This window comes from Camelus dromedarius, chromosome 15 (assembly GCF_036321535.1).
Source record: "Camelus dromedarius isolate mCamDro1 chromosome 15, mCamDro1.pat, whole genome shotgun sequence".
Taxonomy (NCBI): Eukaryota; Metazoa; Chordata; class Mammalia; order Artiodactyla; family Camelidae; genus Camelus; species Camelus dromedarius.
In genome coordinates, this window is record NC_087450.1 from 38577659 (window position 1) to 38602140 (window position 24482).

The 24482-nt window shown below is 41.0% G+C and overlaps 1 protein-coding gene across 3 annotated transcripts in view; it reads right to left on the reverse strand.

The window, feature by feature from the left end:
• CRIM1 (cysteine rich transmembrane BMP regulator 1) overlaps positions 1-24482 on the reverse strand; it is a 186615-nt gene that overhangs the window by 128426 nt on the left and 33707 nt on the right. For all 3 annotated transcript variants that reach the window (XM_010999649.3, XM_031466837.2, XM_031466836.2), the window contains exon 2: positions 19912-20085. In XM_010999649.3, the coding sequence (XP_010997951.3) occupies positions 19912-20085 (174 nt within the window). The remainder of the gene's footprint in view (positions 1-19911; positions 20086-24482) is intronic.

Genomic DNA, 24482 nt, shown 5'->3' on the forward strand with positions numbered 1-24482 from the left:
GGAAGCATCTTGAGCTTGGGCTACGTGTTATTTACTGCTGTATTATGTGAATGTTTCCTGCAACAAAATCTTCTTCGGTAAGAATTTAACTGTCACAAATGTATCCTGGATCTTCATGTTACCGTTTTTAAGATACCGCGGATGCACACTAGAGATTGCTCTTGACCTGTGAAGACCCTACAAGGATCCTCCTAAACTCCAACCACCCAAATAACAGGCCCCTGAAATAAAATAGATGGAATCTAGAACAAGGAAAACAAGAGAGGCAAATTAAACATATGATCTGCTAGAACAGAATTTTATTATTTCAGGCTACCAACACTGCCATAAAATGCATTAACTTTGTTAAGTTGGTAAAAATTGTAGTTTGGCCAAAAAAAAAAAAGTGCATTCATATTGCTGGCAAGAGGCCAATATGCACAGCTATTTCACTGTAATGGGGAAAGGTCACTGGTAGAGGAGGACAGGAGGGAACAGATTAGAAGAGGTATGGAGGAAGAGATGATAAGGAGAGAAAGAAGAGGGGTGAGGAAAGGATGTCAGAAAAAGTTACAGGGCAAATTAATCACTGCAGACACAGGAGCTAAGTGGCCTGGCTAGGAGTCAAGGACAAAGAATAAAGGAAGAATTACAACATCCACATGGAGGAGAGCGACATGCCCTGCAGGGGACACAGCGCCCAACATGAGTGAAGGGATTCTGATTAGAGGGTGCTGCGTCTTTGTTATCAGCTGAAACCTCTACATGGACTTGGACACTCATCTCCCCTCTTTGCTCCCCATGCACAACGTTGGACGTGCTGAGGGTGGAATCACAAGCAGAGCCCTGGCAGTGGTTTTCACTGTGCAGCTGGCCACGCTCTGAAGCCAGGACAGACTGGGCTCGGGAAAGAGGCTTTTCAACTACAGAACAGATTCTCCCATTAATCAGGAATGGTCATGGGAGGAAGAGCGTGAGCCAGTCAGCTACTGGTCTGGATATTGCTAATAACTTCTCTCTTCGGTTTCGGGAGGATCTGTGCCAGGGCTTTTTCCAATGGCGTACAGCAAGGATGATTTTGCCTTTTTATCTGAAAAAACTGGCAGCAATCATACCGAAAAGAAATGTGACCAGGGCTTAAAAGGGTGAGCTTCAATGAAATTAGGAGTAAGTCAAATCAAGCGACAGGTCAAAAAAAATACTAAACCTATTATGTCTCTTCCTTTCCATGGAGTATGACAGTATGAGGTGGTGTCCTGTTTTCTATCCCCTGGAAATCTCCAACAATTACACACTTCCCTCCTTATCAGGTCAATTATAATTAATATTCATGATCATGACCCTGAAATTTTTCCAGATTCTGAATATGTTTTATACTTGAGGATACTTTCTGACAACCGATCTGTTTATACTATCTCTTCATTAACTTTCTATTCTTACTCCCTCTCCCTACAAGCCTGCAACAGATCCACAACGGCTGTAAGACAAAGTCCAAATTTTTTAAGTATACCATGAGTGAACTTCTATAATTTAGTTTTAATCCATCATTTTTCAAAATCATCAGACATTTATTAACTACCCCCCTAGGCACCAAGCACTGCTCTGCCTTCAGGAAATACAGGCAGGCATGTCGGAGAGGAAATATGGTATAAATACGCAGCCTCAAAGTACAGCAGGTCCGCCCACACTCCAACACAGGTGCTCCGTTAGGGGAACGGGAGAATGACTCACACAGACTGGGGACTCCTCCTCAGTTCAGGAGTGTGCATGAGAAGTGACACACATGCACCTGCATGTCCCTCGGTGGCCCTGGTTTCCCCCTGGGATTCTGGTGTGAGACAATACTGCCTGAGACAGGAGATGCATGTTGTCAGAAACTTACACAAAGAATCTGTGAACAATTTTAAAGAGAAACTATGCGAACCGGGGTGTGGGTTTTGGTGACACCCCTGGGGAAGAATCAGAAGCACTGACCAAAGGTCAGAGGGAAGCCCTGCCTATGGAAGAGGCAGGGGACTGGCTGGCTAGTCAGCACAAGACAAAGCTGAGAAACTACAACCAAGTGGAGTCTTTTTGGAATTTTGCTCTTTGTTGCAGACAGTGATATACTTTAATGACTTAACTTCCAAACATCCTCACTAAGGAAGAAAAGGACTCAAAATCACCTCTACTTTGGTATGCTTTGTTGCTTTTCGAAGGGTAATTCTGACTCCATCCAGCTGTTGCAGTCTTCCTCATCTCAGGAACCGGCACCAACTGCTCAAGCCAGCAGTGTGGGGTCAGTCTGCAGTCCACCTAACTTGACCCTCAAATCCAATCAATTTGAGACTTTTTAACTGTACCTCTAAATGACACTTCCTTCCAACTCCTCTGCCAACACCCCCGTCCGGCCACATACCACTCCCTGGGGCTCCCCCTCAGTGCCCTAACACTCCTACCCCCGACCCCAGGTCCACTCCACCACCTGCTACGAGAAACTCCTCAGAGAAGCCAAAGCTGATGGTCTTAAAAAGGGCACCCTATCATCTCCACCTGAAGCTTAAAACCCTTTAATAGCTTCAGATTACACCTGGAATAAAATCCAAACTCCTAGCCTGAGAGTGTCTGTGACTCGGTCCCTTCCCTAGCTCTCCACTCCCTCTCCCGCCTCCCACTCTATGCTCCAGACACTGAATCTTGTATCCCCCAGCACACAAAGCTCTTTCTCCCACTGGGGTTGCTGAATACATGGCTCACTCTGCCTAGAATGTTCCTCCCCAGGCTCCTTGCACGGCTGCTTCCTTAACTTTCAGCACCACTTAAACATCATCCTTCAGAGACGACAGACTTTCTCAAGCCATCCTATCTCAGCCTCAGCATTCTGTTATCCAACTGCACTTATATACTTATATTTATGGCTTTTATTTATTTTCCCCATAAGACTGGGAGCTCGGAGGGGACCAGGACCTGTCTGTCTTGTTCACCCTGCGTCCATCACAGTGTCTGACACAGAGCAAGTGCTCCAGAAATATCTGTAAAACGAATGCATGAATGTATAAATTAGGAGAAGCTACACACACACCTGCTAAGGGCAGATGACTAGCCCCTTCAACTTGAGTTTACAGGATAAATAAATCCAGTACATAAACTTCAGACAAAACAAGCTTGTGAGTCAGATGGCTTTTTATTTTTTATTTATTTATTTTTTAATGGAAGTCCTGGGGAATGAACCCAGGACCTCATGCACGCTAAGCATGTGTTCTACCACTGAGCTGTTTCCCTCCCCCACAAGTCAGATGGCTTTTGAAAATTACTTTAAGACTACTTTTAAGTCTGTTAACACCTCTACATGATAGTGTTGTTTCCTATCTTTTCCACCTCAGAACCACACAAAGGGCCCACAAGCACTGGTGATTCCTAAGCCTGAGGGTCTTCAGCAGTGAGTGCCTAAGGAGACCACTGTAAAGACATAAAGATGCTACCAAACTCAACTCCTACGGAAAAAAACGGCACCCAGGGGATAAAGCTCACACACACAGAAACGTACTGGATGTAAAGCTGAAAAAATACAAAAATGGGAAACTGTCCCCAGCTTATTGTTTTGATATGAGTATTTAAATTAATGGGAAATCAGATGCCATAGTTCAAGTCCCTCCAGTTATAAGTGACCTTTCAGTAGTGATAAATGACAAACATGTCTAAAGGACTAACAAGAGCCAAAATAAAGCACCCACATCAAAATACACACACTTTACAAGCACTTTAATTAAACTACATTCTCTTCTCAGGCTACAAAAGAAACAGCTCCAAGCAGCTGAAAATCCAGATGAAGATGCCAAAACCATATACAGATGAAATAATTTGAACACGGTGGCAAAGACTCAAGAAGTTCAAAAAAACAGGACACTGACGGCTAATGTTAAGGTTTGAGTATACAGAATACGTTTGTATGCACACGTGTAGGTATCTAATTTTACACAAGATTTGTATTTGTGTGGGATTCTGTTTATTTGTTTTTCGGTTCTAGGCGCCCTCTGGAAACAACAAGCCATTCAATTAGGCCCTGCCTCCGGGGGAGAGCAGAAACATATTGCTTTTGGCCTCACGACTGTCCTTTCCCGCTTGTGTGAGAAGCCTGTGTTGACTGTACTGTGAAAAAAATTTAAGGAAAGAAAAGCCCTACTGTTGTAACTGTGCCAAAAAAGTATAAAGAAACAAACCCAGATGCTAGAATTCGAGGCATTTCCTCTGCTATGTGACTATGTCCTTTAACTGAAGGTCAAATGAACATTAAAGGACTTCAATATTTTAAAGCCCAAAGTGGGTATTTCTGTGGCCCTCTCAGTTTCTGCATGCCAGCGACGCACATTTAACTGACATTTAACAAGAATTTATTCAGCAGCATTCAGGGGAAATCCTGGTATTGCTTTCAAACACGATTTATTTAAATTTCTAATGCTTCGTATTAATACAGATTGGTTCATTTCCCTGACAGCCTGAGCTTTTCCAAAAAGCCAGTAAGTGAATGAAGTCATTCTTACGCCCATTTCACATTTACTACCTCCTAATCCCTCAGTATGTCTACGTGCTGTAATTTTATAACCTTTTTTTCCTGGGGACATTTATTTTTGATGCTACAGATAACAGTAAATGAAGTGAGATATAATCATTTTATTTCTTTTCTTAGGAGGTACTCCACATCAGACTTTTATAAAGACTTCAAATGTGTTTCCTAGTAATAGAAAACAGTACCTCAACCCATGGGAAATATAACAAAATCAACCATGTTTCATTATGTTCAGAAAATGTATATCGAATGGGCCACCCATTGACTCCTATCAATCAACGTCTTCAAAGCATCTCTGAAACTAAAGAATTCTTCTAAGAGTTGGCAAAAATCTTAATAGAAAGGTTACTATGATTGCAGAATAGATGAATAACTCAAAACCATGAAGTATCAACTCAGTAGGTGTTTTAATCTCTCTGAACTGAGCAGTGATACAACTGTAAGATGTGGCAAGGATGGTATAAAGATCTCACGTCAATCAATAGCCCAGCAGAACATATAGCAAAGGACTCCCACTGCAGAGCTCTGAATGGCCATATATGGAGGCTCCTGGAAAACACCGTTTCACCTGGAGTGATCCAGAATGACCTGACCTCAGAAATGTGGATGCCTCTGTTTTATGTTGACCCTCACCTCCTCCCTAGTAAATCTCCTTCCCATATATAGAAAATGGAAACAGTTTATAAGTTAACAATCACTCCCCTTCTGTTTACCAGAATTCTGAGTTACTCACTGGAATGTTTGAAATAATTCTGCGGGGAGTCATCCTGGTTACTAATGGCCATACCATCTAACCGTGACCCATCACCTCTTGTCCACCCAGAGGGAGACAAGCCTTCTGACTTGTTGCTCTAGAAATGTCAACAAAAGGAAGACAGTTTTCAACGTTATCTCTCGTATTTCCTTTGCTGTTCAAAGGGTCAGCTTCACTAGCGTGTGGGAAGCAGATAGACAACAAGGTTTAAGTGCAAAGTTGGGTGTGGTTGTTATAGTGATAAGGGAAATGAAAGTGGAAGCAGTCTGAATAATATTTATTTGAAGAGTCTTGCCTCGTCCTCTATAAGCGATTCAAAAAGTGCATAATATTACACCAACTCTTAAAAAAGAACTGTTGGAATGTACAGCTGGGGCTTAAGATTCTACGACTAATTTCTATCATCAAAGATGAGAAAAATTTTCAGAAAACTTTTTTTTATATTTTATGTATGTATTTATTTATTTATTTATTTAGGCAGGAGGGGGTAATTGGGTTTATTTATTTATTTTTAGAGGAAGTACTGGGTTGAACCCAGGACCTTGTACATGCTAAGCATGTGCTCTACTGCTTGAGCTGTACCCTCGCCCCAGGAAACTCTTAATGAGAGAATGTAAGACCATCATCAGCGCTGTCATAGGTAAACGCAGACACACACATAGATACCAAGTAAGATAAAAAAAATAACCCTACCATTGCATTTATTTTCACACTGTCACCATGTCAGGACATGTGCTTACACACATCTGGCTATAAATTCACACATGCACAGGGGACCTATGTGTACAGGCTGCACTTTCTGGTACAGAAAATACACAAAAGCACATGTGACATGTATAATTTTTTTTTAACAGGAAAACCATATTTCCTATACACATACACACAGACAGTTACAGATCCACATGGGATATGCTCTCTCGATTAAAGATGTCTGCTTAGGTCCTGATATATCCAAAGGACCCCTAAGGAAAACACTATAATAATGCTTGAATTTAGGCAGACACAGGTCAGGCCAGGAGGCATGAAAGAACACATAGATAACATTTTTGGGAGCTCCATGTCGCACTGAAGTGTGACACCACAGCCTAATTTGTCTGAAAAATTCCTGAGGAAACAGAAACAAGTTGGCTCTCAATCAGAAAACATTCAGAAGGTCCCAATGTGATTAGCAATCCGAATGCCAAAGGGCACCGGGAACATACAAATGTGATAATACTGTGTTTCCTTCTACTACCACAGAGATAAGTATCACATTAAATACTACAAGCGAGGTGTTTAGAAAGTTTAAAAACCTCACTAATTGCCCAGATCTGGGTTAAGCACAACCGAGACTGTGAGATTTTGTTTCATGCCCTCGAAAGTAAGCAAGCCAGGTCCTCTGAGGCCACCAGCATGGGACAGGTCACCGGTGCCCTTGCTCAGTGTGGTTTCCAGGATACTAGAGGAAGCCACTTTAAATGCACCTCTGCCATGAGCTAAAACTGCATCAAAACACTGAAACAAGCGTCCTTTCATGTCCACTGTTGCAAAAACACACTGCTGATATTTATAAAAGCTCTGTGACGTAGACTGGAATTTATTTTCGCCAAAGCATCAAGAACAGTAAATAACAATCCTTTCTTTAATATAAATAAATAGACAAGATCGGAATGTATTCTAGACCCCTCTGAAATGTCCTTCTATTACAACTGGCCTTACCTATCTTTCTAATTTCAGGATTTTGACTCTTAACAACAGACCATGGGAACAGATTTTGAAGAGGAAAAAAAAAAGCTCTTATTTCATTTTCCAAACTGGGTAAAAGGAAAAAAGCCTAAGTAGCACACGATAAAATATGAGCTCATTTTACTGACACGCAGCTTTTCTCTATGTCTATAAAACTTCGATTCTATCTACAAATATATGGGCACATTCAGAAAAAGGAGTATCAATTTTTTAACATCGTTAAATTCCTGTATTGTTCTTTTGTTATTGCAACAGGAAAAGAAAGGCTACTGATAAGGAGAAAGCACTTTACTTGCTTTTCGGGAAATTAAAAAAAAAACCCCAGTAACAGAGAAAATAATAATGAAGTGTAAGAAAACCAGGAAGTTATCAGCCAGAAACGAAAAACACATCCACAACTTAAAGGAACATTCCAGTCTCTTAAAAACTCACACAAATACTAATTCATCATGGATTAATTCCTTCCCTCTGCCAACTTCACAGGCCCTGCTTATAGCTGTTACTTCCTCCTGATACAAAGAACAGTTAGCAACAGAGACCGCAAATCAAACGCAGGAAGGCACCCTATAAAAGGGTATGTATCCCCAGCTTTCGATGCTTCAACAACCAGTGTGAATACACTATCCTTATTGAAGAGACTAAGCACCATTAAAAGAATGGCCTTGTAAGTTTCAAAATAAGTTATTCAAATGCTCAGAACAGCATCTTAGTGGTCAAATATGAACTCAGGAATCAACCAAGTTTTATTTTTATTAGAGTATTTCTATAAAGACCCCAAATACTGAATTTTGCTGCTCTTAAATACCTTTCTTGAGGAAGTTCTACATTTCACAAAGAACAAACAGCACCAGCTCTGGAAGTAAACACAGTATGTCCATGAATCACAAAATAGCTCAAAAACTGATTAAAATGAGTTCTGACTTACTTTTTATCAGAATCTTCTAGAAAGCCAAACATGCACAACACTATTCAGACTGAAAACAGCCCCTCTGCCCTTATTACAACTGCCTGTGTGCCCGTCTCGTCCCTCCCATCAGAGGTGACGGCCCTTCCATGTCACCTCGAATGGCCCTGCGCAGCCGGGCTGGACCCAGGTCCCTGCTCCCCAGGTGTGCAGGACACAGTCAGGAAGAGGCAAGATTAACTTTAGGGATCCTTGTTCCACCCTAAGGAGCGCTCCTCCTTCTGGGCTGAACTCCTTTAGCAGCAATTTCATAATCAGAAAGGATTAAAATGATGAGGCAACATTCTAGAGTGTAATCAATCAATAAGAGGTAAGTATTTAAAATGTCTCCTAGCCTAGTGGTGCTGGGCTTCTGAGGTGGGAAAAGCCTGAAAGAAAAGAATGGGGTGGCCAGAGGAGAAAAAAGACAAATCTGATGGTCTTCACCCTTTTCACCTAAGGGGGCCCTGATACCCTTCAGTGAGAAGTGGAGGAAACTGCTGCTCTGCTTCGAGGTATATTTCTGTGTGTGCTTGCATGCGTTAATAAGTGTCTCCATCCATTAATAAAGACTTTCTTGCTTTTTAAAAAATTAAAACCCTCTTCATTCAAAACAGTTTTGTTGTTGTTCTTTTCTGAAGGATTTCTGAATCAAAGTATCAGGTAAACATATAATTCTGGCAAAGCTGGGAAATGGAAAAAAACACACTATCTATCAGAGAATCCTTACCTATGTTTATAAAGTTATAAGAACATCTGAAATGATCACTTTTTGATAGGGGCAGCTCCAACTTCTCTAAGAGGGAGGGGCCCTGCGCTGGGGAGTGGTCCCCACCCGGCTCCCTCTGCAGCAGCTCAGAAGGCCTCCTGGGCCCGGATTCCAGACCCTTTGCTCATGTCAGGAAAAGCCTTTGTGGGGGCCGGCGTTTTGACGGACACAGCTGGGCAAGCCGCAACTCAGCAGCTCTGTGTGACAGAGCACACGCCAAGCCCTGGGAATAGCTGAGAGGTCACCTACAGCCAAGTCGGAAACCACAAACCCGCAAGGGACTGACCAGGGCTACCAGAAGCTAAAACGTTAACCTGCTGAAGGCCAGCTTTAGACTATTTCTTTAACATCCCTGGTAGGTGGAAATACCAAGTTTTCAGCATGGCCCCTGAAGAATACCATTTCTCTGGCTGAAGGTGTCCGGTTGTTTTTTTGTCCTTTTGTAACAGTGTTTTGTTTTGTTTTGTTTTGTTTTGTTTTGTTTTGTTTTGAAATACTATCACTTAGTATATGATATTGAATCTTGAAACAAGCATACCCTCGTAGGAAAAACTATTCACCTGCAATTTCTGGTACTCCTGTCACTAACCTGGGAGAAGGTGCAGGAGGAGGACAGACAGATGGCTGACCTACATACAACTTGGGACAGAAGGAGTGACTTAAAAGCACAGATGAAGAGCTAAAGCAAAGAAAGGGGAAGGACATCTAATAAATGGTACAAACCGCTACTGGCTACTTTACCTATAACTGTATAAAAGTATCCTGCTAAGGGTCAGATAGAAAAAAAATTTTACACCATTTATTGTAACCCCAGTGTGCATGAATGAAATGCCCCTCTACACATACACATACACATACACACACACACACACACACCACTCCCCTCTTAGCACAAGGATATAAATATTTAATAATGACATTTTTTTTTTCTGTTGGGCATAAGAAACCACAACCACCAGAAGGTCACTGTATGACTTCCAACAGTTAAAATGCAGGTATAATTATTCAACCAAGTGCGCCTCTCCAACTGGTCTTAGGCCAAGTTCCCCGGGTTTCCTGTTTTGATTTCCCAGATATTCAAAACTGGTTTCCGCCTCTTGGTAGTCATTTGTTCCCCATCCCCTCAACCCCACCCGTTATCAAGATATCAAAACAACAATTTGTACCTAAAACATAAAATTCTAAAATACTGATTTAGTTGTCAACCAAAATAAAAAGTCTACTACTTATGAAAATAAATAACTCTGTCTACACTTTCCCCAGGACATTCGCTGGAATTTAAAGTGAAACACGTGTATTTAGATTTCAATGTTATGTTATATATATACATACATGCACTAAAAAAAGGAAAGATACATTATATTATCAACTTGTGATTGTTTTTACAAAGAGACGGCAACAGCAGTACCGATTTAAAGTTACATAAAAGCCTTACTGCCTTAATTAAACAACTATCCTTAAAGGCACTGGGATAGCTAATGGAAAAATCAAAAGCAGCAGGGACTCTGACAGCAATGAGGTCCCTTATCCACCTGGAAGGTAAGGTCAAATGTGTTTTTTTGTTTTTTTCAATTTGATTAGTGTTTCCAAACTCAATAATGTTAATTAACTGAATTCCTCAAAAATATATTTTTAAAACAATTCATATGAGCTAAAGCAATATTATTAACAAGCACAATATTGATTTCAGATGTACTTAGCCAAAAAAAAAAAGAATCTGTGAGGCATAATTTTAATGAAGCATATGACTTAAAGATTGTGAACTGGTGCATACCTGGGTCTGGAAGCAGAGAAGGCACAGTCCCTGCAACATGGGATGCCTGGCTTCACAGTAAGTAAGAATCAAGAGTTTAAGAAGTTCTCTTTCTTGTTTTTTTTTGGTAGATGAGTATGTGTATGTGTGTATATATATGTGTGCATGTATTTTTACATATATAAATAAAATCAAGGATTACAAAACAGCAGTTTTGAAAGGCCAAGTGCTTCCCAAAGATGTTTTTCCCTAACCTTCATACACCTCATGAAATGTACACCCACCCTGATTTCTATCCTTCCTCCAACAGAATAATTACAGGACTGATAAGCTGCAAGGATCTTATAAATTTAACATTGCTATATCATAATCTTATAGTACACAGCAGTTATATTTTGAATGAACATATAATCTGACTGTCAGTATGTCTGAGCCTGTGAATTAATGATTACACTGGATCATTTTTACTACAGTCAACACTATATTATGAAAGATTTTGGAATAATGACATATAATACCATGCAGATCAATATAAATGCAAAAAAATCTTTAAAAAAATCTATAGACATAAGGTCTTGGGCCTACTTCTGAAGTTTAGCAAAGATCAAACAGGTAAAGTTATATAAAGGATCATCTCTACAAAAACAAAACAATTTCCCCAACATCCAAGTTTCAGGATTTGTTTGATTCTCACCATGTGACCCTATACTTGCACTATGGATAGTAGGGTTTTAATTTCTTTTAATATTTACTTGTAAAAAAGTTTTTAAAATCATATCATGAAACCATTATTATGTACTAATATTTGAAGTAAAGCAATTTACACATAGGCCCTGTTTTTCAACACAAAAACATATTAGACATCGAGCAAGCCCAAAGATTACTTAAAGACAAGATGTTCTCTCACACCAGCAACAGCAAACCAGGGAGCAGGTTCACACAAACCCTCCATGACTTTGCTACTCAATGAATGGTGGAAACCCAGCAGGAGCAGCTTCTCCTGAGGGCCCGCTGGAAATGCAGGCTCCCACACCCTGGCCTAGTCCTGGTCCATCAAAATCTCTGTGACCACCAAGCTCTCTCAAGTTTAAGAAATCGACGAGATTTCTGGTGCAAGATACCCATGCCTCATAGTGGACCTAAACTCCATGTGGAAACCTGAGTTGCGGAGAGTTGGGTGCATCTGTCATCTTTGCATCATATTTTGGGATGGCAGAAGATCTCTTGCTACATACAGATCAAAATGTTTCCGTTTAGCACCATGCCAGTGGCAAGAGGGTCGATGGAATCCTGCTGCACTAAGATGGAATGGATATTAAAAAAAAAAAAAAAAAAAACCACAAAAACCCAGAAAACTTTTGAGTTAAAAAAAGTTCTGTGAATAAAAGCAAACAGTATCATAATTCTTTCTAAACACTAATGAAATGCGTGTCTACTGACAAACATTACAGACGGCATCAAGAGCAAGAACATCCGATCAGGCCCCACACAGCACAGGCTGCACCGTGCGCTACAGACCAAGAAAAAGACAACAGCCAAGAATAACATTCAGCACTTACACTTTACCTGTGTGACAAAAATAAGTGAAATGTTAAAAACTAAAAACGGACTTGAGGAGCTCACATCATATTAACATCTCCTTAGGTAGGACTGAAATAGTAAATTTAGAGCACAGAATAATTAATAAAACTTAAGGCTCTGAAGCAACTGTTATGTAGAGTCTAAAAACACGGAAAGAAAAGTCTATTAAACAGAAGCCACTTGTCTCACTTCAGAGGATACAGCTTTACAATGTAAAAATCAAACTTCCTTTTGTTTTAAGCAGCAGAAAAAAATACAGATACGAAAGCCCAGATGAACATATTCCTTCTAATCTTTAATTTCTGCCTAAGCGTATATATCATGCAATGTAAGTTTCCAGAATAAATGCTTACAGATATATTTAAGACATTTATAAAATATCTTTAAAAAAAATCAAATGCCAAGTGCCACAGTGGATCTAAAATGTGCATCAATTTACACACCTGCACCTTTCAGGTCATTCAGAAAATGGTCCCTCAGTCAAAAGCAAAACCAAGTCAAACTGGTGGAATCTGAGGTACACTGACACATAGCAGGAGTTCAACACCTACTTTTCGAGCAAACAAATGAATAAAGAATTAAAGCAGTTCCAGGATGAAAGGACAGCCTCAGAAGGCACTGGGAGAGAATGCCAAGGAGAGGATCCTTCTGGACTCAGAGTTTATGACCACAATAGCATTTCTTCACCTTCCTATCCAACTATTTAAACATCTTAGTGCTCCGACTCTGAATGGTTCTAATCTCAGGTGGGTCTGACCAGCTCGCCTAGACTCAAACACTTGTAAAGGCTTTTCTGAATAAGGGAGTACAAATGAATCAATTAGTCAATCAATCAATTTAAATGATGTATTATTCTGTTTTATACATCCCACAACCACAGGTGCTGACAGCTGTGCTTCAGGCTAACCTTTGGTCAGCCAACAGTCCAAAGGCATTCTTCCACCAAACTAACCAAGCACTCCACGCTTCCTGCACCACCGTCACGACACGGGCCATTTCATCCCACTCTTGGTATGTTAACACTGCTGGTCACTCTTTTTTCTCCATCATGCACATGACTGTTACATTAAACTTCCTAAAAATGCTCAGACTGCTCCCGTCACTTATGAAAACTCCAAGGTCATTAATAGCACCATTCTCCCTGGGAGGATGACTCATGAATCCTTATCTCCAGCCCAGATCTCTGAGTTCCAGACCCATAACTCCATCTTTCCCTTGATTCTCCATAGATACCTCAAACATAACAAAACAAATTCAACATCCACCTCATCCCACCTCCCATAAAGCTGTTCTCCTGGTACTTCACACGCTAGTCCACGACACCACTGTACAGCCGGACCATGACCACTCCCCACCCCACCAAGCCTCTAGCCTGGCTGTCATGCCCCTCAAGCATCTCTCCTGACAATCTCCCCTTATCCCCAAATCTGAGGATCCTCCAAAGTCATCCTCCAAAGTCAATCAGACACTAAAGCTCACTGATTTGCCACCTTTATCCTCATCTGGACCCCTCTGTACATCCTCTTTTCTATCTCCAAGGCTGCTCCTAAATTCTCCTTTTGCTTCTGTTGAGCCACTCAACACACGTCTCAGAGCTGGACTTGGTTCCCAATTCCTCCACAAAGCCCTCCTTGATTTACCCCTCTTACGAACATACAGCAGTTCTTATTTGTCCACTCAATGTCCAAGACAACGATAGAACGTTACCTCATGACAATTTTCAACTATCTTTTCTCTAAAATATCTCATAGGGGAAAAATAATTAAATACAGCCTGAAATTTAAAAACTTTTAACATTACAAACTCTAAGTACTTCTAGCTAAAACAAAGGAGGGTTTTCTTAAGTCCCAAGTGCCTTCCTCCTTTTGCAAAATGTTCACTGTGTAGCTCCACATAGGAATCAGTTCCACAAAACCCATACTATTCCAGTAATCCATGTGACATGGGATGCAGCAATGCCAAAAAGTCTATTTAAGAACATACTTTATGGGTCCCACACAGATATCCCTTTGGCTACACTCTGCCTGGTGATAAATCAGTGTGAATGGGGTTGACTTTATTTTCCTCAAGAATTTCACAAGGTTATATCTCTTTGTGGGAAAAGCTGACATCTCCTCAAGGACATGTCTATCTCTGTAGTCCTCAGTAAACTTACCGTGAAGCTATGCATGTATGAATGTTACTTAATGAGTCAATTACATCAAAAATTACTTAAATGACAAATAGCTCTACTTAGGTGTCAAATTTGTCTAAAACAAAGCTCTTAAGTCCTCCTTAAGTCCTCCTTAAATCTGCTCTTGGTCCTAGTAAAGAGCACTAAAATTTGCATAAACCCCAAATTTAAGAGTTCTCCTTGACTCTTCTTTCTCTCACCCCCACATGTAATCCATCAATAAGTCTAGTTCCAAATCATCTCAAATCCACCCACCTCTCCATTTCCAGCTCTCAGGGCCAAGTCCCCATTATCTCATACCTGAACTACTGAAAGAACCTCTACTTGTGGACGCTTACCCATTCCTGCATCTTTCCAGCCCCCTCAAGTCTCTTTTCCACCATATTTCTTTAGAACACATATCAAATTGCATCACACTCTTGTTCACAATCTTTCAACAGTTTTCCTGTGCACTCATCAAAGATCCACTCATCAAAGATCCACCAACATCTCAAGGTCGTGTGTGATCTGACCCATATCCTCCTCTCCCTCCCTCCCTCCCGACATTCCAGCCACATCGACCTTTTTGCTTCTTCTTGATATTCTCTGAACACACCAAGCCCGTTCTCCCCTCAGAGCTTTCGCACTTGCAGTGCCCTCTGTACGGAATTCTCTCCCCTGAGATCATCACAACTTGGACTCCTTATAGTCAGACTTCAGGTCAAATGTCTTTCCTCCATGGAAACCGTCCCTGACATCTGTATCTAAAACAACTTCCCTAGTCAAGCCGGTAATTCTCCATCATAGCACCCTGAAGATTATCCTTCACAGCACTTATCATACCACGTGATCCTTTCTCCCTTGCTTTTGTGTTTACTGTCACCCTCCCCTTCCGCATGTAAGGCCCATGAAGACTGTGTCCTCGGCACCCGCACCTGGGACTAGGATGTGCTTGGCACTCAGTGAGGATCTGCTGAGGGGACCAATAAATGAATGTTTTCTACTGTGTTTTACATCCGTCTCTGAACAGGATGTGGCTTCTTATTTCTGATTACTTCCTGAATTTATGACAACCACTCTGAATTACAGTAATTTCTTAAGAAAATAAAAGCTACTCACCCCAACCTGGAGTCACATGCAAACTTAAAACTCCAACTAGCTCACTGTATCATGGAAGGCTTTCGTATCAACTTTAACTACCATTACCAAGCCCAGAGAGGCTCCTCCAGGAAACCCTGTGGCAGGCCACAGAGGCTGGTACTGCTTTTGCTAATCTGATGGTGTGGCGCTCAGTGCAGCACCCACCAAACCAATGGCAGACGGATACTATGGCATCGGATCATCAACTTTGTTAAGATCAAGGTGGGATGACTCGCAGGTCATTCCCTTTATCATTTTTTCTCTTCCTCCTCAGAGAGAAATGCAGATGATTCTGACAAACCGTCCTGTACAAAGGTGTGGCTGGCTGTTAACCAGTATCCTATTTCCTCTAAATTTGTGACAAACTGATTTTATGATGATGTATTCATATATTTTGGGAAAGAAAATATTTGGTAAAATCCATGACCAATGCCCTCCCTTTTAAACAAATAAAAGTAATACACAGGAACTTTTTAAATACTTCCAAAATGCCAATATTCTTCATAAATCTATAAACATCCTGCAATGATTTTCACCCATTTTTTTAAATGGCGCTGTAATTATGCTTAGAATTCATGTTCAGGATTCACCCAAACATAGAAATGGGGACCCATGTGCTCTGATTATGTTCTGGCAAGAACACTATTCCTTCTGCCCCATTCCCAGCTGCATATGTACCTTAATATCACACAATGCCCCAAAGAACCGTCCTCAAAAGAAGGCTAGAACTAACTATTCACCTTCCCATAAGAAACCGCAAGAACGTATAAATTTACCAGGTCGTTCGCCATCTCCAGACTCTTAATCTCTCCTGGCCCTGCACAATCACCCATGCTCTGCACAACCCTCCCTCCTGAATCCTCCTACTGTGCCTTCTAGAACTCATGGACTGTCCTCACCAAAATGTCCCCAATTCTCCCCTGCAGATGCTCCCTTCACCTTCCTGCTCTAATTGAAGCCTGGGTGCTCGTGCTCCCCAACTGCTCTCTGTCCCTTGAAGCTGTCGCAAGTGCGGATGGGGGTGTAAATCCTGGGGGTGGGGAACAGATGTCCTTTTTGTTCTCATCACTTTCAGATCATTCCTTCTTTTCCCCTTAAAAAAATAACGCTTTGTGTGTGTGATGCACAGGTCGCCAGATGAGGTACCAGCTCCATGAAGTTGCTGCATTTGTCTCCAGAACCTCTGCCTCAGTGTCCCTTCCCTACTCACTGCTGCCGGGAGCAGCAGCGGGACAGCCAGTCGTGATGCACACTCTCCTGCATAACCCTCAACTTCAGTGCCCTTCTTCTTCCATCTGACTCATCAGGAAAACTCCTAACCCTGGTTAAACCCACGTCTCCACCTCCACGGCGTCTGTACCAGCACTGGGGAAGAGCACACCACCGTGCTGGCTGGCCTCCCTTCAAACTTATCACTGCTGACCTCAAGCAAGCTGTCGGCACTAGCAGGAGACCCTAACACGTCCCCTACTTAATCCCCTCATCCTCCCTCTGAGATGTCTATTTTCCATTTCCTCTCTCCTCAGGTTTTCACACCTCTTCTTCCACCTCAGTGTCAGCTGACACCCTTGTTCTATAACATCTCTGAGAATTAGGAGCGATTTTACTCCTCTCCCTTCTCAAAGACTTTGCTCCTGCAACCATCACCTTTCTTACATCACTAGTTTCTTCCTTTTTACTAGGTCATTCTTGTCATCATTCAAACATGCTCTATTACCCCCTGAATTTCAAAAGTCCCTCTTGACCCTAGAATCCTCTAAAACAACCACCTTCCTTTTCATTTCCACCTTATAAACATCTCAAAGGAGTTTTTACATTTCTGTTACTTGTACTATCATTCTACTATTTCAGGTTAGGAACCCTAGCATCTTCTTTGTGTGTTTTCATCTGCCCCTTATCTGTTATCTGCACGTTCTTCCATTAAAACAGTGTGTATCCATCTCTTCCCTGCTCTTTCCCCGCGGCCCCCAGCCCAGTCTCTTGTGGCACCACATCTAAGTAACAGAAACAGCTCTCCAAGGAGCCTCCTGACCGCAGTCTCTCCCCTTGCTAATTCCTTCCATACCCCTGGTCTACTTAACACTGATTTCGCCACGCTCTGCTGCTCTCTGCTCATAAACCTACACTGATTCCTGACAGCTCAGATCACCAGGCCTGAGCTCCCTGCTCCAGGCCCAAGACGCCCTGCCTCCCCGCCTTGATTTCCTATTACCTATTAACATAAAACCTTGCTCTTTTAGACTCATTTTCCCAGTGTCTCACATACAAGTCATGCAAATCTCACTTCTACATTTTAATCTTTTGTCCAGATCATTCTCCTTCCTGGAACCCATTACCATTCAAATTAGACCCCATCCCCTCCACAATACCTTATCATATAATTCCAGGTCACATTCTTTGTCCCTAAATTCCTACAGCATTCCAACTCTGCAGTGCTGTTAATGATTTAATCATACACAGTGATATATCATCACTCTTTCATTTGCAATATATACTTGAATATACAGAGAGCTTTTCCTTCAAAATGGCTTCTCAGGAAACGGAAATCCCTCAATACGGACATCTTACAAGACCTCAAATATTGCAGCGTGCTTTATTTTGAAAAACAAACTGCTATTTGTGGAAGATACATTAACCTTAAATGACCTCAACCGATTCTACTTTTGGATTATATAGAGGCCATCTGACAGTAATCTGTGAAAAAAAAGAGGGGGAGGACGGGGTAAAGAAATTTAATCAGCTTCAGCAATGATTCCTGAGGGAATGGTCTCAAAATTGGAAGTGCTGGATCTCATAAACAGCCTTTTTAGAAACACTCTAAAAAAAATCAATGCAGTGAATCTCCACGTTGCAGAGATCGTAAATATACACCTCACTAATTAAAAATGCAACTGTCCTAGTATTATGCAAAAAGACAACCCGTTGTAGAACAAAACTTCTTGTGATAACCTGGATTCAAAATCAGCTGCATCTCCAATGACTTGGATGGCAGTGCTCAGAAAAGGGTTTTAAACCAGGGGAGGCAGCGCCAGCAAAGACAGTGATGGCAATCAAGATGCTTTTGAAACATGTGAATAAAACAGTTTCATGAAATGTAAAAAACAGCGAAAAGTAGTCATCTAAGCTGCTGTATTATCATATATGATGTGATTTTAAATATGCATGAATAATTAATTAAGTAGACATGTGACCTCTTCATCTAGACTCAGTATTATCTAAGACTCTCTGTGGTTTTAAATTTTTTATTTCTATTGTTTTCTACCATGCTCTCTTTTAGTGATTCAGCAGCATTAGTAAACCCAAAAAGAAATGCTATTTTAGAGGCTACTGTACATTTCTTATTCTTCACTATCATTTAAAACATCTTGGAAACTTAATTCAAAAACTTCAATCCTGGGTGAGAAGGGATAAACTGGGAGTTCGAGATTTGCAGATACTGACAGGTATATATAAAACAGAAAAACAACTTTATACTGTATAGCACAGGGAAATATATTCAATATCTTGTAGTAGCTCATGGTGAAAAAAATATGAAAATGAATATATGTATGTTCATGTATGAGTGAAGGACTGTGCTGTACACTAGAAATTGACACAACATTGTAAACTGACTATAACTCAATAAAATAAAAAAATTTTAAAAACAAAAGAAACAAAAACATTCAATCCTGCTCTACTACCTTCATGAGCTTGATTCTGGACTTCAAAAATCACTGGTATTCCAAACTCTATTACCAACTCCTCCACCTTAAAACAGTATCAATGCAGAGATAAAAGGTATATTTAAGAATGTCTTGTTCAGCCCTCTTTTTTTCACCCAAGAAACCTGGGGCTAAGAGAGAGCTCAAGGCTGACACTCAAACCCAGACCTCACCCTCTTAATTCTGGCGGCAAGGCCCAGCACTGAGCTCTAGGTGTGCCACTCATGATTACTGCAGACACGAATCGGATTTTCAAGTCCTCAATCTCTTCTCTAGGTTTTATGCATGAATGTACAAAAGGTATGGGCCACATTAATATAATTTTCTTGTTATTTTAACGTGATTCCTGACTTCATTCCAGAGGGGATGCGCCCAATCACCTATGTGATTTTGCCCCGTGGCAAAACCAACCTCAGCCTTTGATTGTCACTGCAGAACTCTCCCACCTCCTCTAAAGAGATAGGCACTCCTGCCAGATGAGCTGCAATTCTAATTAGCACCCTCCGCACAGGGCACCATCCCACGGTAAATCAAACGGAACAGACGTGGTGACAACAGATGCTGATCTCAAGCACGCCACGTGTGCAATCATCCATTATGCAGAGGTGACCCAGGCAAGCTGGCACAAACAACCCTGCCCGTACTACCGCAGTATCACCACTCCACAGCTTTCAGGAAACACACACGTGCGCACGCACGCACACGCACACACTATCACCATCGCACCTGGTCAACGTTCTGCATCTTGCTTGGGATCATCAAAGCTACCGATCTCTGTAAGCTTGTCCTTGCCTTTTCAAGCTCAAATACTATCACTTCTCAGAGTCGCACAATGCTAAGGCTTACGACTGAGAAAACCAGGACTTACCCTCAATCCTCTTCAAAGCTGAAAGGCACATATCCTTCCGTGGAAACTCAAAGGGATTGTTACAGGTTCGAATGGTGTCACACTCACATTTCCCATTGATTATATTGCAGCCAGAGACAAGGTTTTCATTGCATGGTTCAAAACCAAGCAGTTGGTCATCATCCCAGTTCTCATCTGTAAAACAATTAACAACCACATAATGTTTGCTTTGTTAGCTTTATTCAAAGACCTGTACCAAAGCAAAAATGTGCAAGGATGTTAAGATGAACATCTGATTCTGACATCTCAATTTACGGAAAGGCGGTGTGGCCGCAATTTTACAAATGAATGAAACCCAACCTCCTAATAAATGGGAAGACTGACATATAGCCATGCACGCCAACATTAAATAGCTATATATACAGACATCTGTAATCAAAAACCACTACTTCTCTGACGTGTTATTATAGTAATAATTCAGATTCCTTTACAGGTTTTAACTTTAAGCAAAGATTCCAGGATTTTCCCAAGTTCAGTAAAATTACAGGAGTCGCATCTGTCAATCTACAAAATTATTCCAAAAATCCCACGGTTTTTCCACTCTAGCTGGTAGAGACCAGCTTCAGGTTTAAAGCAGCTCTGCAACTTCCTACACCAAGTGGGGATGACAGACGTGAACAGACCACCCCAAAGTCAGGGGTGGGGCACAAGAGAGGAGGCGTCCTCCAGGGCCCTTCAGCACAGATGCGCATGTCTGTTACTGCCCGCAACCAAAGCCGGAAACAACAAACAGAAAGAAGAGCTACAGCCTAGCGAGAGGCGGAGGTCGTCCAGTTCTGAAGCTGAGACCCAATCAGCGTCCTGTGTCATGGAATGGAGCTGACTGTAAGAAATAAAGTAGATTTTAAAACCAACTTTCACGGGACCCAGTTCAGACAAATGAAGAAAACAGGACAGAGCCAGAGGCAGACTCAAAACCTTACTAATATTCCTCACAGTTGAAACACCTCTTGTAGGAAGCCGGACTATTTCTCTATGAGCCTCTGGGATGTTATATGGGTTTTTCTCCCTCTTAACATTATCTTAATAGATACTTTATCACACTTTAACGGGTACCAACTATTAAATAGTAAACATGTTTCTGATAAACCATATCTGGAGAGAATTTTTTTAAGTGCTTGAATTTAAGATACTTAAACCTGTTGCTCAAAGTAAGGCAGGAATAAAACCATCTAAAGAATGTATTTTCACAGAAGACAGTGCAAACAAATGGCTATGATTTTCATAAGGCTAACTTTTCCTTCCGGTGACACCACTGACTTACTGCCTAGATCAGGGAAAGACTGTTCTCCTTCACCAAAATAAATAATTTTCTTGTCAAGGGGTCTTTAGAAGAAAGTCACTTACAAAATAAAGAGTTTCAGGGCGATTCTTTGAAAAAGGAGAACAGCAAACCTCCTGTGTTTTGATTTCAGGAGATCAGGCTCTCTTATTTAATCAAAGCGTCAGTTCTTAGTAAAACAATTTTAGAAGTTTAAACAAAAACACCAGTTATCTGCTATAAAGTTTGTTTTCCTATTTAGCCTGTGTTTGGTCTCTAGAAATAACAGGTATATAACATGTACATACACGATGGAACATTCCTGTCTTCAAGATGACAATGAAATTACTAAACTACTTCGAAAGGAAAATCAGAATATACTGAAACAACTCAACATGGTAAAATAAGTGATGATTTAGTCTTTAGTTACAGAACATGACAAAAAGGCACATGCAAATGATTTCTTATCTCTGTATTTATTGACCTGCTATCAGTACAACCAGCCTAATCCAGTTCAGTGAAATTTACCACGAAGGAATTTTTGTGACTGTATATTCAGATTTGTAATTCAAAGTGAGTTTAACCCTAGGAACTTAAAAACTAGTAAAAAAGTAAATTTGAACCACTGAAAAATTCTATTTCTCCTCTTTCTCGTCCCATATTCTGAGAAGAAATCTCTTTGTAAATATGTGCAGGTCATCTATTACCAAATTGAGTGGATTTGGATGAAGACTTTTTCCCACAATAAACATCCCTTTCTTCCATTATAACTGGAACTCCCTGAAGACATAACTCCTGAATCGCAGCAGCATTCTCCAACCTGTCTCCCTGCAACTGCTCTCACCCCTGCACCGCCCCACTCCCCACACTGTCATCAGTCCTCTTCCTCAATGGACAAATCTGCTCAGTCTCTCTTGCCAACCAGAAAAGTCCAAACAGTAGAATAGAAGGTTCCTCACAATAACAGCTTGTGCCTACCTGTGCAGACTCATGCAACAATCCCTCACGCATCCCAATACTTTAAGAAGCACACTGAGATTCTCACTACAAATCCTCAATAAATGCTGCCATGCCTTTGTTCATGGAGAACCATCTGCCTAGAACACTTCCTCCTCTCCTTCCTCTGATAATTCCTATTCATCCTTCAAGACCCAATTCAAAGGTTACCTCTTTTCAGACATCTTCTCCAACCCTGAGCTGCTGTATCCTCTATGCTTCTACAAACACCCACACACACCTTTTGTCCTTTCTGGTAATGCTTTTAGGTACGTCAAACTTCCCCATTAAACAGAGTCTTCATGGGCAGGAGCCAGTTCTTATCCAACTTTAAATCCCCCTCACCCTGGAATTTAGTACAGCATTTAATAACTATATATACATTTTATGTCACTGGTATGGTCCATGCTGCTGGCTATGGTTTTTATTTTTAATAGAAAGTATCTTGTCAAAAATGTATATATAAAAAAAACCACAAAGAAAACTACATTTCAATATAATGAACATGTTTACACAATAAAAATCTCATCTTAAAAAGCTCATTAGTGGAATGTTAATGAGGCATGAATTCTGAAGAGATGCTCGGCCATCCTCTGGCACCTTTCTCTCCAGGCATCATCTGTCATTAGTCTCCTTCCCAGCTCAGCTCCAGACCTCGGCCTCTTATCACCTGGCTGGCATCAACAGCCCTTCCAAGGAGCCTGTCTCAGAGCCAATTTGTTTTCACGGCCAGATGCTTTTCACCACCTCCCTGCAGGAAGACCATTTTCCCTGAGTGTGGAATCAGAATTCAAAGGCAACTGTCCTTAATGCTCTCCCCGGCTCCTCCCTGCTCTCAGCAGAAAGGCAGCAGTGCCAGGCTGCACCTGATGACGCACAGGTAAGCCTGCCCATCCCCTCGGGAAGTGACACCACCACTGTGTCCAGTCTGGAGCCATCCGACTCTGATGCCAAAAATGACTTAAGTGCTTTTACTTCCTTCTCTGAGAGAAAGCCCTTTCAGTTCTCTGCCTCCATCCTAATCAATAGTTTGCTTTTCTTCTTGGCAAACAGTTCCCTTAGCAACCACTGCTTTATAAGATCAAGTACAACATGCTTCTGAGACAAATGCTTTTATGTTTTTCTATTACAGAACATTATACTTTAAAATAATTTAACAGCCAACCAACAGGGATTGAAAGCAAAAAATTTAGTGAGGTTTGATTATATGGAAACCAAATCTGAGCCCAACAGTGCTGCTGACGGCACTTGGCAAATCTGATGTTTTAAAATCTCTTTTCCTAAGTAAATCCACACATACAGCACAAAGATCAAGGTTCTGATTCTGACATAGTTCCTGATTTCTCCTTGGACTGATCAGTGGGTTTAAAAAAAAAAAAAGAAAAGGAGTTAGAAACAGGAGTACTGCCCTTTAACTATTTATATCAAGTAGTCTTTTTCCTGGTCCTCTCCATGTGACAAGAAGCCTGAAAGGTCAAGATAATTGAGATACAAACTTAAAAATACATTTGCAGAGGTAACTTCTGCAAAGTACCAAATCCTAATGTGATTTTCTCCAAATATGAAATGAGAGAAATCTAGTAATTCCATGGATAAATTAAAATGCATGTATGTTCAAGTATGTCCAAAATGTGAGTACTCCAGTAAAGAAGAGTCAGTTATAACTGCAAACCTAACATTTCCACTGCGGTGTTTAGAAGACATCTGGAAATACGATGCTTTACCTGAAGACAACTGAGGCATTTCAGGAAGGAGCAGGATTACTTTGTGCATACTGCCCTTTTCAGGGAGTAAGATGTGTAATCAAGGGTTGAAATTTAATAAAATTAATAACTTACACTGCTTCGGGCCATTTTAAGGGAAACTGATTTATTTGGTTTATTTGGTTACTAGTATTTACTTCCCTGCAAGCGCATAGTGGTGACTGACTAGCACAGTTTGGGGCCAAAGTTGCTTCTCATGTGAAGATGCCAGCAGTTTTACCAGCACTGCTTCTGCACCACCAGTGTAAACGTCAACACAGAATAAAAGCAGATAACATGTTAATATTACTGTGAAAATAATTTTGACCTTGTATATACTACCTGTGGCCCACACTCAGAACTGCTGTTCTAGAGAGCATGTCTTACTGGTACACCTGGGCCAAGACAGCACAGGACCCACGTCCGAGAAGTAATAAAAGGACACTGAGGACCTTGTCTCCTAACAGTTATCACTGAACCATAAAAACACGTATTTCTTTAATGTCATTTTAGTTAATACATACTTTGAAAAA